At 40.0% G+C, this 16,871-nt stretch overlaps 1 protein-coding gene across 1 annotated transcript; it reads left to right on the top strand.

Moving 5' to 3' along the window:
* The first annotated feature begins 10,091 nt into the window (after positions 1-10,091).
* Positions 10,092-16,636, top strand: kbtbd8 (kelch repeat and BTB (POZ) domain containing 8). Its single transcript, XM_083972800.1, has 5 exons — positions 10,092-10,116; positions 11,604-11,811; positions 12,009-12,315; positions 12,507-13,326; positions 13,504-16,636. Exons 1-5 carry the CDS (start codon positions 10,101-10,103, stop codon positions 13,965-13,967), a joined length of 1,815 nt encoding a protein of 604 aa, XP_083828926.1. The 5' UTR covers positions 10,092-10,100; the 3' UTR covers positions 13,968-16,636.
* The last annotated feature ends 235 nt before the right edge of the window (positions 16,637-16,871 follow it).

The following is a 16,871-nucleotide window of genomic DNA, read 5'->3' on the forward strand; positions in this document are numbered from 1 at the left end:
GTACTGCAGGATTCTACTGCTTCCAAATTGCTGTGGTATGACGGCGCCGAGGATGGAGGGAGACGACTGAGGAGAATGGAGAATTGTCTCTGCAATACGAGGTGTAGTCTTCTGCTGTAGAAAGGTGGATTGAGGTACACTTACGTTGGTGTTAAGATTGAAAGGTTATGGACCAGGCTTATGCCTCAGGGAGTGTTAAAAGTGTGTGATGGGATGCAGCGACAGTAAGTGCGTTACTCTAAGTTCTGTGCTTGTAAGCACAGTGTTAAATTGTACTTTGTATTTCCATTTGATTTCACTTACTCCTCTGCTCCACTGCAGAGGCCAATCTTGAGCGTTTTATTCTGCTGCATTAATGTCAGAGCTTTGGTGACTGTTGCTTTTGATACTCAGATTGCATATAATATTATAACATAATGACATACGTAAAGTTATCGTAAAGTGCCATTTATTAATGCATAAGGAATAATAATCAAATTAATATAAAACTCACTCATGACACTTTTACCTTACCTTTGGATACTTAATACTTAATTAATTTTGCTGATAATACTGATGCAATTCAACTTCTTGATGGAATACAAGGCAAAGAACATTGTAATAGGTGATATTCTCCTTTAGCATCATGAACATGGGAGTTGTAGTTCTATACAAGTGGATCCTACACACCTTTTTGCTGCTGTACTAATGCACCAAACAAATGACAAGCAAGAACGTCAACAGCTGTAAAACTCAGTCTTATGCAGTGCAATATGTGTGTGACACAAATATATATGATGGTACACCTTAAAAATACAACCATCTACTTGCAAGTGCTTGGATGCTTTACTTTCATATTTTACATTAATTAAGGCCAGGATAATTAATTAATTAATTAATTGATACACAGATGTGTAAAAAAAAAAAGAAAGAAAGAAAGAGAAATCCAGAAAAAATATAGCATACAGTCACAGTGGCAATTCATTTCATAGATCCTTCATTTGTTCCCTTGAAAAATGTCTCTTAAAAACACTGCTGGCCAAGAACACCAGTTGCTGTTTTTTTTTTTTTTTTTATCAAACAAATAGCTTTTGGATAAATCTCCTGCTTAAACAACCTTGCCCCTGCAGTTTAAGCAGAACTGTTATGCCTTGCCCACTAATTCAGTGACTTGGCCTGCGGTCACGGGATTAAAAGAGATAAGCACTGGTGAATATTCTACTGCTTCTGCAAAGAAGGTCTCCCATTTATCACCCAGTGAGACCAGTGAATAAAACATGGGCTTGTCCAGTCCACGCACGGTAAAGCAAGGGCACTTGTGGTAAAAAAGTATCACCCTTGTCTAACCAGTTAGGCCTCCCTGAGGCTGATTCCGACAGGTCTATTTGGAACAGTCTTGTTTGACCTCTCCCCATGTCTTCCCTTGCAGCCATGTGTGTAGCCGATTAATCACTTGATAATACACACACCTCTGCATTCATTTCTATGCAAGTACACACATAGTGCTCTTCTGTCTTTCACTTTCTCTGGACAAACACTTCATGACTGTATTGTATCTGTTTCCTATCAAATGTGAACTCTGCGGCCCGGAAACACAAACCAGTAATGCCTGGTATGCATGTATGCCAATATCAATGAAGCCCAGCAACAGAGTGCTTCGACATGCATGGTCTTCCTCAGCAGCATGGCATTGATCACACTAGAATGACTCTGATTGCCGTGCACTGCTCAGTGAGGAGATGGGATTCATGAATCTAAATGTTTCGGCAGGTGTCAGCAGGTAACATCGCGCCCAACTGAGGTCTTTTTCCGCATGGGCTGAATTGACATATAAGCACAGGTCTGAGGCAGCATATTCGCTGATCTTCAAATGGGAGGAGGGGAGGTATTGGAGGGGCAAAAGCTTCAAACCATGGGGGATATGCAACAGCATGCCCACCATGAATGATCTGGTTTCATATTGTGTGGAAAACCTTCCCATAGATTGGTGCAGCAGCTACGGGTGAGATGATTAAGTGCTAAAGTTGCATTTTGTCCTCTGAGCAGGCAGCCCTGAGGCCAGAGGCTGCATGATTGCCTCTGTGTGCTACATTACATTGACATGATGGAGAATACTCTCCTGGGGACTGAAATAATGTAAAAGGAAAGTGGGAGAGAGGGGGGAAAAAGCCCATCCCAGCCTTTTCTGCTGGGACCACGGAATTCTCTGCATGCAATCGGATTTGCTGATAGATCTCCCCGTGCCACCGCCTCAGTATTGATGACAGGCAGAGCAGTCGCACACGGGCGCATAGCAGCACACACCAGGGGAGTCCTCTAATCCGATTCTGCTAGTAGAGCCCCAGATCTCCCTGCTGGGTGCCTTGAGCCTCCCGGCCAGTCTGGCTCACTGGGTCACCCTAAAACAGAGAGCTCAACCCTGCTGTGGATGCATAGGTCTGTGAAGAAGACCACAGAAGGATGATTAAGAAGAAAGAGAAGAGGCTAGTCAAATTGAACAGAATGTGTGGGGGTGCCATTTTTTCTCTCTCTCTCTCCCTTAACTAATTAGCGTGAGGCTAAAAAAAGCCAAATTTATAAAACCAAATCCATCAGCCGGACAAGTGGAACAAATGAGTCGACCTCGCAGTGGGAGGCAGCACAGCCTTATTTGTTTGCTTTTACAACTTGAAGGGCAGACGATGTACGGTCACCAAGCAGCAGCCTACTGTTCCCAAAGTTACAGCAAATGTGAACCGCGGCTTCATAGGCTGCCACTCACTATGGTCTTTTTGGCAGTCAGATCAAAACACATGAGCTTTGAACCGGTGTTATCAGCACAGTTACATTTTCAACACAGTGTCACCACAAGAAAAGAGGACATTTCCTTTTTGGGTTCATCTCTGCTAAACCGTGAGTTTTCCCTCCATTTCATATCTATGAAAGCATGAATGGTTAATATCACCACATGACAGGACCACCCACTGTGATTGCAACGGACTGGATAATATTCAGGCAGCTTCCAACAGACTTTGATATCTGTACAATCTTATCTTTCCTCAAATGAACTCAGTCTTGACAGTGTCTTGGCTAGAGTGTTAAATTGTAAATATAAATGTGTTCTCATACCTTTCAACAGCTTGGCACAAATAATGTTTGATGCAAATAAGACAAAATTCAGCCAAACCACTTAAAGGATTAGTTTGGCATTTTAGGGAACCAAATTTCTTGCTCACTTGTCAGGAATTAGATAAAAAGATTCATGCTCCTTTTATGTCTAGGTATAGTTTAGCGCACTTTAGCTTAGCTTAAAGACTGCAAGGAACCAACTAGTCTGGCTCTGTCTTAATGAAGCACATTTGTACGTGCTATTTGTTGTTTCCTTTTGTGACATTATGGGATTACTGGCTTTCTTGCCAAAAGCTACCAGAAGAAATACACCTATAGCTGGCAGGCTGTTAGCCTATATCACAAGCGAATCTCACATTTTGTCTGTTTTCTACAACCATTACAAAAAATAAAGTGTAAAATTACATTGTGTGGGACTCCAGGAAGTTTCTAGTAGCTAGAAATTTGAAGGTCATAACAGACTGGTGCCTATCAGTATAATTCTTGTCAAAACAGCAAATAAATCTGTTTCTGAAGAGTACTGAATTATTCCTTTAAGGCTCATGGGTTTTTGACAATAAAAGCCCATCATTGAAACCAGCAAAAACTTCTGAATGTGGAGTCCTCTAAACAACAACCATTAGCAAACAACTTTGTCAGCAGTTTCCATTGCTTAGGTGGGACTGCATGGAAATTAAGGTGCTTTTGGGGAAACACAGACCATCTGCTTATCAGCTCCTCAGGTGGGGTTACTGAGGAAGAAATTCAGAGGAAAAGAGTGAGAAAGGGACTTTTTAAACATGGAAAAGGAGCTCCAGGTCTGCATTTACAGCAGCCTCCCATAGTGTTCCTATTTGTCTCCTCCTGAGTGGCGGGATGGGGGAGCCTGTGGCTCTTCACAACATCTGCAGCATTCTTCCACGGGCCCCCAGAGGCATATAATAACCCATTACCGCCATCTCTGACAAAAACACACATTTAAACTAAAATTACACCCCCTGCCTCCTCTTCCTCATGCATCCCATCTCGTCTCCCTTTCTTCCTATGTTCGGCAGTTCAATCGTTGTCAACCTGGGACTCCACCATTTAACCCCCCACACTGTTTTCCTCTCATCCTCCCCAGAGATTACAAGAGACAGGCTTACAACTGAAGAGCGGCCTTAGGAGAACACTTAGCCTATAACAAATGCAAACCCTTTCTTTATTCATATTATGCAGAACACACTCAAAGACAATTACTTACGAAGATAGACCACAGAATCTCAACAGTAAAACATGAGTATACATATTTACCTCACTTAGCACGTAATACTGACATATATACTTGGGAGGAACACAATAAACAGCTGTTGTGCCTCTGGATCTGAGCATAAGCATCAGTAGATGATACCATATATTTCTATATATTCTCGGGTTACACCTCTTCCAGTCTCATTGGTTGCAGCCTGTCTTGCAGTATCATATTGTGAATGCACACTATAATAATAAATCTCTCGATCATGGTGCTGTGACCAGAAAATTCGTTGCGAGATGGGGTGAAAGTAGAAAGTGCAGATATCAGGTGATCAGTTTCAATGTATCAAAAAGGGACATTTGTGGAGGGGTAAACAGACACCAGAGCTATCATCAAATAAGAGCAGCCCCAGGAAACCTTCTCATTCAGGCTCTCATTCAACAGTAGCTAGGCCCAATTTCACAGGCCACACTGTGGCTGAATGGGAAGAAATTGGAAAAAAAAATATGAAATCGATTGCTTAGATTGCAGTTGTACTTTTATTTGTCTCTCCTTCTGTCATTTTACAGTGTTATGCAATGTTAGAGTGCATTTCCAGCGTGCACACTACTGATAATGGCACTGCAATAATGGTGCTGCCTTTGGGTTTGCAGCAGTCTCCCTCAGCATGCACCAAATGCTGCTATTGCTACTAGGAAAGTTGGCCTCATGTTGACTGTGTGATCGCTAATGCCTATCTCTGCAGAGTGTATATTATTATTTATAAACTGCTCAAAAAAGTTTGGAAATGTTATTTTATTCAATAATTTCTCCCTTTTAACCATACCAATTGGTGTTGTATTTTATATTTTATATCATTGGAAAGCCTGATTTGTCAACTTTACAACGAGGTACAACATGTAAGGATTGTGCATGTGTGGAATGAGCAACACAGCTAAACGTGTGGGTAGTGCCCCCAAAAAATGTGCCAATATCCCCTGCAATATTCTCCTACAAGAAATTCTGAGAGAAGTAAAACTGGCAGTAAAAACTTCAAGGAATTTCAGATGAATTTGAAGTATTTAAAGGGTTCATGATTAGGGACTGAAAGGAGATGAAATTGTCAAGTTGAAGTGTTTGCAAGTGCCAGCTCAAGTGGAAGTCCTGACAGAGAAGACAGCACCAGTTCAAGTGTATAAACTGAAAGACAATATCTCCTGAAGTGTAAACACTGAAGCAGTTTGAGTTTGTTAGTTTGTTCAAAGGTGAAGACGTCAGAGCTGAAATGGTTTGCCGTGTCAGTTGAAGTGTAATCAATGAAAGCAGATGAACTTTGTATAAATAAGAGGTGAAAGCAGTGGAGGTCAAGCAGGTAAAGAAATAGAAAATGATGACTGATGTGTTACCTCATGTCACCCAACACATAATTAGACATTTACTCCATTTAACACTACATTTTAGACATGAGCGAAACAAATATGAAGTAATCATTAAAGAATGTGAAAATAACATCAGCAGGTTAATGCCTGTGGTGCTAGACAACAACATCACCAGAAAAGCTCTTATAATTATCCCTACAAATCCATCAATAAATGAATTCTAATTAAAAGCAATAAAGATTAAATGACAGCATGGTAATGCATGGGAATTACGTGGCAATCACGGTGTTCAATAAACAGCAATTAGTCTATTTCTCTTGACTGCATGAGGTAGCAGGTGGTGCCAAATCTTTTGACTGTTGAAAGACCCATGGCAGCAAAACTCTCAATTCAACTCCAGAGGACTGCAATGACTTATCATCTACCATCACCACAAAGGGCACTGCCTCATTACTTTTGTGTGAGGAGCTCGAAATATGCCATCAACATAATAATCGAGAGTTTAGATTAAATATTCAAGTTTGACTTAATTGTTGGATGAAAAATGCATGTTTCCCTTGGCCACGATTAATATTTAATTTCAAATTTCCCCTTGAAACAGAAAGATTTAGTAACACTCCCTTATTTGTTTTCCTGAGTAATGTTACTGTATATTTTCAACAGTTTAGCAGAAATAATACACTGTCATCATCACCATTTCTTTTTTTCTACTGTCATAAAAGCTCATTTGTCTGGTCAAAAAACTGCAGTGGCACATGACAAAGGGTCAGGGATTAGCGCTCATACAGTACCATTAGACAGGAGAATGGCATTTAAACAGAATTTGTGAGGGAAACTCAGCAATCATTTTTAGACATCCAGTAAAGAGCGTCATTACCATTTTCATAATCACTCTGTTAAATAGGCCTATAAATGTAAACACATAGGGAAATTTAAAATTAATTATTGAGAAAATGTCAGAAAAACCATTCATGATTTTAGTGTGACCTAAAGGCATTTTCCAGCCACTGTTGCTGTCACTGTCACTAACACTCAAAAATCCTCCACTGATCCTTCAAGGTAAAGGTAAGGATGCCTGGCTGAATAAACCCACCTACAATAATTCCTTCAACTTTAATATTATGACATAGTGTATGAAAATTTAACAAGACCTTTAAGACAACATAATCCTATGTGATCTCACATGCATGGGCTAGATATGATGTTTGTATGTGATGATGTATGATAAGATGTTTGATGAATTCACCAAAAATAATGAAATCATACTAGACACACACAATTATGCCACTGTTTGAATTTCATTTGACATATCTAGCTTTAATTGCCTAAGGGCAGGCAATTAAATACAATTTAATGACACATTTTCCAGTTTCATTTTAACACACAGACTTAACAAGCAAAGAGTAAAGTGTAAATAAGGCTACTCGCTATTGAAAATGTATTTAATGTTGAAAAATTATACACCTGGGAGAAAAAAAGCACTTTGAAATCTGCCCTTGGAACGCAGCAGCACACTTTCATTTATATGAGATATCTAATTAACTGACTTGTGGTGGGTATTGAACTCTGGTCTGTACAACAGTAATGTGCTCTTGCCAACTGTGCCACACAAGTCCAATCTGCTGCTACTAGAGAGTTTTGGTTGGCAAGGCCATGGAAATAGCACAGAAGCCAAAGCAAAGAAAAAAGAGCTATTGTTCAGCTAATCGTTGTGGTAGATTCTGTTTCAGACTTGTAGCTGGTTGACTTTTGCTTTTTAAGGAAGACATATTTCAGCCCATTGTGACAGATTAATCAGAGGCCTCTTCACTGACAAAAAGGACCCACAGCTTCAGCTTGGACTCACATAACAGAGGTCAAATCCGAAAGCACAAGTCTGAACACCTGAGCAGGAAATGTATAAATGAGAACGGAGACAAGTCATTTTTTTCTTTTGTTTGTTATTAAATATAGAACTTAAACCATACTTTTTTTTTTAAACTTTGCAACATTTATCTTTCCTTACAGCAGCGCAAATCCACACTTTGGCAGCTGCACATTTGACACATTTCTACAGTGGCTGACTGAAATAAACGACAACAAGAAACTATGTAACAAGTACAATGTTGCAAATTTCACACAAACGTTCAAATATTTATGTGTTCATTTTATCATTTAGGCTAATAGCTGATTCCCATTTGGTTTCATTATCAGTGCTTAATCACAGCTCATTCATTTCATCCACACATCTCTGTGGCCTACATTGGTGCTATAGCTTGATCCACAATGGCATATTCTGGGTATTGTGCAGTTGGATAGCTTACTGGATTTTGTTTCCCCAGCATTTTCTTTTGTGTAGCAAAGACTCAAAATAAATGTGATGATTGGATTTTGACATTTGATTTGACTCAGATGGACTAGTTGTTTTTTTTGTTAAGCTTAATCAGCCCATGTGTGCATCCTTTACTGAAAATAAACAACTCTGCACCACCTTGCTAAGGTTTGTTAAAGTAGGGAACACAGGATTTAACTGAATGACAAGGAACCAGAAAAAAATGATTGAGAGAAAATAATTGCACCATAAAGTTAATTCCAATATTAGATCACTGAATGGTAAATCAAGAGTCTGATTAAATGAAATCAAAGTAAGAATGAAGCTTCACCTGGGGAAATATGTTACATTGTTGTTGGTGTTATATTAGGCTAACTAATTTCAGAACAGTTTGCTAGGTTGGATGACTCAACAGCACATCAACATTTCTCTTCCATTGTCATTTTGCAGATTAAAAGTCACAAGAACTGCAAGAATACATTCAACATTGGTGCCACAATTGCATGTTGGGCCTTGGTGTGAAATGTGGATACAAGTTTTACTTCGGCTTTTTATTTTTATTTTTTTTTAGACATATCACAGTTCTTTAAAAATCATATTATAACATTTCTAAGGGGAGCAAGAATTTCTCAACATATCTGCATATCTGTAGCTATTTATAGTTTTCTCCCCTCTCTCCTGACTGTAGTCATTTTCCCCACTGTAGAATAAAACAGATTTGGAATATAATGCTGTTGATGTGTGGATTAAGACCATTGTTTTTTCCTCTTAGCCAGGTTGCAGTGAAACAGAAGGCTTTTTCTCATGTGGCATTAAAACCAAATCAATACTCCCAAGTATCCAGAAGCACATTTGACATAGGCTATTTGTTATATTTATTCACAGACTCCATAATCCTAAAATTGATGTTTGCCTGTATCAAACACTGGTAGCTTTAGGAGGAGATGCAGAACTACTGCTGTCCAAAAATACTAGATGGCCACATTTTACAACTTTTGAATTATGGTCTTTCTTGTGATTGACAATACACTTGTATTATATGGAAAATCAACTTCCAATTGTGAGCCATCTTTGAGATAGTACATAATGCGCAACAATCAGGTGTTGTTTGTGGTGTATACAGATAAAAAGAAGAAGGTTTAAGGACATTCTTGGCAAGCATTGTGTTTTAACCTCGTCTCTTTGTGAAACAGAAATGGCTTTCATTTTCTATTTTGAAGACTAACTGAATGGATAGACTTTACTGTGGAGTAGATAGACTGCCCAAGTATCCAAAGAAACAATCAAAATCTTGTTTTGACTAGGCTACTGCTATTGTCAATATGATTAATATATTTTTTAAATGGCTCCATTATCACAGCCTGGGCATATGAAAACTTACAGAGCTGCAATATTTCTGCATGTTGTCATGTGTGCATTGATCGGTTATGTAGTTCACATAAAGAACATTTGCTTTTAAACATTTGATTGTTGTGCTTGTGAAACGGTTATGTTAATATGTCTTTACTGGAGATTGGGGGGGTGCCTCATGTTTTTAGATTATTTGGTGTTCATTAAAAATATATCTAGAAAATAGTACAAGTAAATAATACATTGCCCTCAAGCATGATATTGCTCTTGTCTAGCACATTAGCTGCTCTTATTTGTAATAGTTTACATTATCAGTTGTGATCCTGGTCCTAGCTGGTAGTGGATCAAAACCACATTTTGTGGTGTCATCCACCTATTGTTTATTGTTTTTGGCATTTCCCCTATAAGACTGGATAGGCTGCATAGGGTCAAGAAAACAGATTCTTTGTAGGAGTAGTGCTTGCCTTCAGTCCACCGACATGTTCAGGGTAACAAACAGCTGAAGTCACTGGTTCACTCAGTGCACTTTCACTTTGACTGTTAGATACAGTATCCACCTGTTTAGAGAGGCTGACTTGACTTTCTTTTTTTGCTTGATTATACCGTTGCTGTCTATCATTTACCCACACACACATCAACTTTTTTCCCTATTTCAGTCGAACGGAATATGATTGGCTGTCACATCCGTAGTCCGCTTGTGATTGGCTGTCCCTTGTTTCCGGGGCTCCGCTGTGCACTCACTGACGTTTCTCTCGGTCTGCCCCGAGACAGACTGGAGAGAATGGCTGCCAGTGGAGGTTAGCGAAATCTTCATTGTTTTTGTCCTACTAATCAGACTTAAATGACGCCTTTTAAAAGTTGTCATTCGTGTGTTGATATGTTCGCGGAGTAGACTCCGCTAGAGTAATGGAAAGAGTCGTGACACATTGCATTTTTGTTGAAGGAGCTCAGCCTCTAAACGACTCATAAGAAGTGTTGGTTGTCGTTAGCCTGTCTATGCGGCTAGCGTTAGCTGTCTGGCTAACTTTCGGCCGGTTAGCTTGCTACCCACAGCTGATTGTGTAAACACTTGTTTGTGACAAGAGACAAAGGTTAAGACAAGTCGTACTTATAGTTAGTATTGTCGGTACTAATGCGCTCGACATGGCTCTAAATACTGTTGTGATTTTTTAAAGATTTAAACGTAAGGACTGAAAACATTTCAGGGGTTTTATCGTCCTTTCTATCTCACAAATGTTGTGTCAAAGAAAGCTTTGCTAACATTAGCTTGGTGTCGTAGCTGTCTGCTAAAAGTTAAGCTTGCATGTCAACTAGCTAACGTAACCGCGAGCTTTGCAGTTTTCTCCCGTTACAAACAAACACTCAGTCGAACAAATACACAGCCGGCTTTATCAATAATCTGTATTATTAAAAGTTGGCTCGCCGTCTGTTTAGCTAACTTACCCACTCAGTAGTAACTGCAGGCACCGGGCAGTTTATGTGAGATGTTAGCAAGCTAGCTACCACCTGGCGAGACAGTTCTCTACTCACTCGCCGCAAGTCTTTGTCCTGTCAAGGAGTTAGCTTTACTCAACACGAGGTGTATGTTGGAAAAGTTTTTTCTCTCTTTCCTGCTTAAAATATATGCCCAGGAGGAGGAAACATTACATGAAGTGTAAAGTTGGGGAGAGGGGGGGCATTTGTCTAACTTGCCATTACACGTGCGATAAGAAACATGTTTACTTTGCAGACCCCAAGTGTAGGGGAACACTACTGAGCCCACGAGTTCATAGGCCCATATGTTATCCGTATGTCTTGATCGGTCTTTGAGAGCATGAACAACTTTGGCAACAAGTTAGAAACTTGCAGATGTGGATACAATGAGGAAAGAGGTTGAGAAGTTGTGTCACTGGCCATTGTCATTAGTACAACTTAGAAAAATATAGGCTATTTGTGGGTCACACATACTGTAAATGATAATAACTCCATGAGCTTTGCATTTATGAGACCAGAGTATATGCTATCTATTTTTTCTGTATAATCACACACATTTAAAGCAGCAATTGCAGTATTCATTAACAGTTTTCATAATTACTCTTTTCATGTTTTACTTTGATAATCACTATTGTTTCCAAATAGTTGTCTTTATTCCATCTGTCACTGTCTTTTTTTTTTTTTTTTAATAAATAAATGTAACACAAAATGTGTAGTTGCTGTCATCGTGTTTTTTTTTCCAGCAGGGATCTTGTGTTATGTGCTTGCTAACATATTTTTTTTTTCTCTCTCTTCATGCTGTGTTGTTCAGAGGTAGGGAAGCTGTCACAAGTTCAAAATGGGACACCTCCAACCACCAACTATAATGGGGTAGATGCTGTTCATGCCTGTAACATCCTTCAGCAGCTCAAAGCCTTGTATGATGAAGCACAGCTCACAGACATTGTCGTAGAAGTGGACCATGGCAAGAGTTTCTCATGTCACCGAAATGTCCTTGCAGCAATCAGCCCATATTTTAGGTATGGATTGTAGGATATGTAAAACTGTTTGTATCTGAACAATTCAGTAACAGAAAACATTAAAACCTTGATTTTGGTGTACATTTGGATACAGATTTATTTACTGACTAAATGTTAAAACAATCAGATCATTTATTTATTTGTTAAGTTTTAGCATGATAAGTAATTCATGTTATTTTCTCCACTATCCCTGCTAGGTCCATGTTCACCAGTGGCCTTACAGAGAGCAGCCAGCGTGAGGTCAGAATTGTTGGGGTGGAATCTGAATCCATGCACCTTGTCCTAGACTATGCCTACACATCCAGGGTCACGCTCTCTGAGTCCAATGTTCAGGCCCTCTTCACTGCAGCCAGCATTTTCCAGATCCCTGCCCTGCAGGACCAGTGTGCCCAGTTTATGATCAGCCGACTCGACCCTCAGAACTGCATCGGGGTCTACATGTTTGCTGATGCCTATGGGCACCAGGAACTGAGGGAACGCTCACAAGACTACATTCGCAAGAAGGTCAGTTGAACATGAGTTTCTGATTGGTTATTTGCTTTTAGATTTAATCATTATTTCTGCTACTAATTCACTCTATTCTTTCTAGTTCATTTTTTTCAAAAGTTGTTTTATTATTGTCTCATAATAGTGCTTTGAATGTGACCTGTGTGTTTGGCTGCTAAAAACAAAACCAATCTATGTTTCTGTGGTAGTTTTTGTGTGTGTCACGGGAGCAGGAATTCCTCCAGATGACCAAGGAGCAGCTGGTCAGTATTTTGAACAATGATGATCTCAACGTAGAGAAGGAAGAGCATGTCTACGAGAGCATTGTCCGCTGGCTGGAGCATGATCTGCCTGGCCGTGAGGCCCACCTAGCTGAGGTTTTTTCCCTGTGCATCCGTCTGCCATTGCTGGATGAAGCCTTCCTCAGTCGGATACCTGCCCCTTTCGCTTGTGCCCTGTCCCTGTCTAAAGACCCTGCTGAGGCCAAAGCCCGCCTCACTGGCACCAATGGTTGCCCACAGCGCCTGGGTATGACTGCTTCTGAGATGGTCATCTGCTTTGACGCAGCTCACAAACACTCAGGGAAGAAGCAGACGGTGCCTTGCCTGGACACAGCCACAGGAAGGGTGTTCAAGCTCTGCAAACCACCTAATGATCTCCGCGAGGTCGGTATCTTAGTGTCTCCGGAAAACGACATCTACATCGCTGGCGGTTACCGACCGAGCAACAGTGAGGTGTCCATAGACCACCGTGCAGAAAGTGACTTCTGGCAATATGAACATGCAGGCAATCGATGGCTTCCACGTGCACCTCTGCTGAGAGCGAGGATAGGCTGCAGGCTCGTGCACTGCTGCGGGAAGCTTTATGCACTGGGAGGCCGAGTTTATGAAGGTGATGGACGCAACGCATTAAAGTCAGTAGAGTGCTATGATGCCAGGGACAACTGTTGGACGGCAGTCAGTCCTATGCCAGTTGCCATGGAGTTTCATAGTGCTGTGGAGTACAGAGACCGAATCTATGTCCTCCAAGGTGAGTTTATGTTGATTAGGTGAGACTATGCGACCTCTAAAGTCCTGTCGTATTTCTCAGTAAAACAAGATTTATCTATTTGCCTGAAACATAACTCGATGTTTATATTAGAGATGTACAAAAGAAATTGTGTTAAACCATTTCATCATATCTCTGTTTCTTTTTTGTTTTCTACAGGTGAATATTTCTTCTGCTTTGATCCTCGTAAGGATTATTGGAGTCATTTAGCCCCGATGAGCGTCCCTCGGAGTCAGGGTCTTGCTGCCTTGCATAAGAACTGCATCTACTACATTGCCGGAATCTGCAGGAACCACCAGCGCACCTTCACTGTGGAGGTCTACGACATCGAGAAAAACACGTGGAGCCGCAAGAGAGATCTTCCCTTTGACCAAGCCACAAGCCCGTACATCAAGGCCATGCTGCTGCAAGGCAAGCTGCACCTGTTTGTACGAGCCACACAGGTCATGGTGGAGGAGCACGTGTTTCGCACCAGCCGTAAGAACTCCCTTTACCAGTACGACGACGAGGCTGACGTATGGACCAAAGTCTACGAGACACCTGACCGCCTCTGGGATTTGGGTCGCCATTTTGAATGTGTGGTGGCCAAACTTTACCCACAATGTCTACAGAAAGTGCTTTGAGGTAGCTAATTTTGTGAACCCAATCTTTGAGGCAGAGGGGAGTAGTGTGGTCCTGCCTGCCTTGTGCCTGGTGTTACCTTGGGTTTGCACCATAAGGACCATTTTTGGTTAAGTCTTAAGTCGTTCAAACCTTGGTTTAACATGATCAAAATGGGGGTGCTTTTAAAGATTGCAGTATTTTTTTTCCAGACAGCACCAACTACCCACACTGATGCTTGTTTAACAAAACCGTACAATGAATCATAAGTGCAATTATCCTTTTTTTTGCTTGTTGTTGAGCCATGTTCTATTTTTGTTTTTAGATACATAGATGGGTTAGGATTTTTACAAATGATAAGCATGCGAAAGAGGGTATTGGCAGGATAAAAGTGCCCTCTGGAGATATGGATGCTACACGTCAGCTATCAAAGCGAAAATATATATATAAATATATATAAATAACTATATAAACGATATATTCATACGGGTAAGATGAGTACCTTAGCTCATTAGTAGGTTGTTGGCTCTGAGGTTTGTGTGTGTGTGTATTTTTTTTTTTTTTTCTATTCTGTGCTCAAGTCTCTCTTTAGCTTATTTTATAGATGTTTTAATTTGAAGTGTGCTTGTGATTGATATAACCTTAGTGTTTTTGAAGCTTGAAGCTCGAGTAATATTTTTATGGCCCTCTCTTCCCTCACAAACGTCAGCGTGTCAAACAATACACTATGTGTGGCTTCCGAGCTATTTTAAAGTTTTTGTTTGAGATTCCAGTTGCATGGGGGCTCCCGACTCCCACTCTTTTGAGTTGGCATCCATTTTGTGTCACATGCGAAGACAACTTAAGTGAAATGCTAGGATACTCATTCTCCACATTGGAGAAATAAGGACGGAGTCAAATTTGTGGCAACACTAAGTGGAAAGTTCAGACCAACTAACAGGCTTACCTCAGAAACTTCAGAAATCTTTGACTAGGAGAAAAGGGACATTTCAGGCCATTGTGTTGATTAAGCAACTGTGTGAAAGGCTCAGTTCAGCATTGAGCTCTGTTGAGGTTGTTTTTCGACATCGGATTATACATTGAGAAAGGTTGAAAGATCCTTCTGCTTAAATGCCAAAAAAAAAGCATTTGAGGTCTTGTTATAGTTGATCTGGACATTGACAAGAATTTTGTGGTAGCAATAACTCATGGAACTGTGATTAGGCTGTATTGTCATATTACCTTAGTAAAAGTGCATTAATTATTTTGTGTGTATCTCTGCTAGTGAAAATCACATAGGTTCCATTAATGATTGTTTGGCTGTTGCATGGGTGCAGGCTTGAAGTGATGCGTCATTTAGTGCAGATCATTTGGGATGCCAATGTGCCTGTGGCTAAAAAAAAAAACAAGGGGACATCAGAATCAAACGAAACTTTTCCTTCTGATGAAGAGCATCTGTAAAGTCTTACTCAGCGTTGCACTGAATCACTCTCCACTTCAGTGGTCCTTAACTGCAAACTTTACGAAGCACCCTCCTGAACAAAGCAGACTATAAACAAGTTGAGGGTGGCCTGGGTTGTGTGCTAAGTCATCTAACAGCCATGAATCCGTCTTTTACATGCCATCACACAGAGGACACAAACTGTTGGTGCTGCTTTTTTTTTTTTTCTCCTTTTTTTTGACAATCTTGTATAGAAGAAGTAATACCACCACTGAGTGGCGTTCCCTGTCAAAGTGTGACATTTTCAGTGCCGTCAATTTCCTCATGCAGGTTCCTCTGTCATCTTTGCACTACACATTTCCCTTGTATTTTATCTTAATAAAGAGTGCCCCTCTATTACAAAAAAGGTTTTAGTAACCATATAGCAATCATCTTAAGAGATTTACATGGAAATTAATACTAGAAGAGTCACATCCAGTAAGGACTTGAGGAAATAATATACTTCTCCAAGAGAAGATTCACTGTTGACTGACATTGAGCTGACTCTTACTGATCCAGCTCGAACTTTGCCCTCTAAGCAGCCCTCATCAAGGGGGGGAGAAGGTTTGAGCTTCATCCACATGTCTACAGACGGCCATTTGAGAACCAGGAACGGAGAACTCTCAGGATTTCTACTGATACACAGTACTGTATTTAAATGTTTTTGTTATGTGTAATATACTGTACTATAGGTTTGCTGTACTTGCACAGTTTTTTAAACTTCAATTTCTTTTATAACTTGAAAAGATAGATGTGATTTTCTTTTTGTTGTCTCCAGTGGCTGTTTTCTTTTTCTTTATGTAGTTACCTATTTAGTTATGGTAGAATAATCCTGCTCTGTTGAGAGAGAGAGAGAAAAAAAAAGATTATCTACATGAATGATACCTTTTTTTTGTTGATTTTTTTTTCTTCTTTCCCCTTGTAGTACAGTAGTATTTTCTTTGTAACATCTCACCAAAACTAAGCATTACAGATCAAGCAACTACATTGTTACGTTATTTTTCAAACACCAGTCATATAACACAACAAGCTATGAAACTGCTATCCGTGTTCAAGAGTTAGTGGCCTTAGGCTGCCATACTTGGCTCATTCATTTTGGTCATCTACATGCATCGCTTATGGGTGCTATTCCATTGTGTTCCTCATGCATTTCTTTACTCACTTTTACTTTGCTGGTTTGTCTGTTTTGGGTTTCGGGTTGTTGTGGTGGTTAAGCTCAACTGTGAAATTCACATTGCACATAATTTGAAAATAAAACTATTAAAAGTGGAGTTTGTTTATTTATAAATATGAAAAATGTTTTTTAATATGCATGCTATTATATTTGCCACACATATGAGTCTAATGTAACAGGTAGATATGTAATGGATGAAGAACACTGACATTTGTATGTAACAGTGTGAGGCTGTGCTCACATCACCTCAGTGTAACATACAGGCTAAACAACATACAAAGGGGACAAAGTGAT

This window comes from Trachurus trachurus (genome assembly GCF_905171665.1).
Source record: "Trachurus trachurus genome assembly, chromosome: 5".
Taxonomy (NCBI): domain Eukaryota; kingdom Metazoa; phylum Chordata; class Actinopteri; order Carangiformes; family Carangidae; genus Trachurus; species Trachurus trachurus.

Bases quoted from the DNA above. Each gene is read 5' to 3' on its own strand.
- kbtbd8 (XM_083972800.1), top strand. The intron at 11,812-12,008 runs GTATGGATTGTA...TATCCCTGCTAG, and splicing joins GCAATCAGCCCATATTTTAG to GTCCATGTTCACCAGTGGCC. The intron at 13,327-13,503 runs GTGAGTTTATGT...TGTTTTCTACAG, and splicing joins CCGAATCTATGTCCTCCAAG to GTGAATATTTCTTCTGCTTT.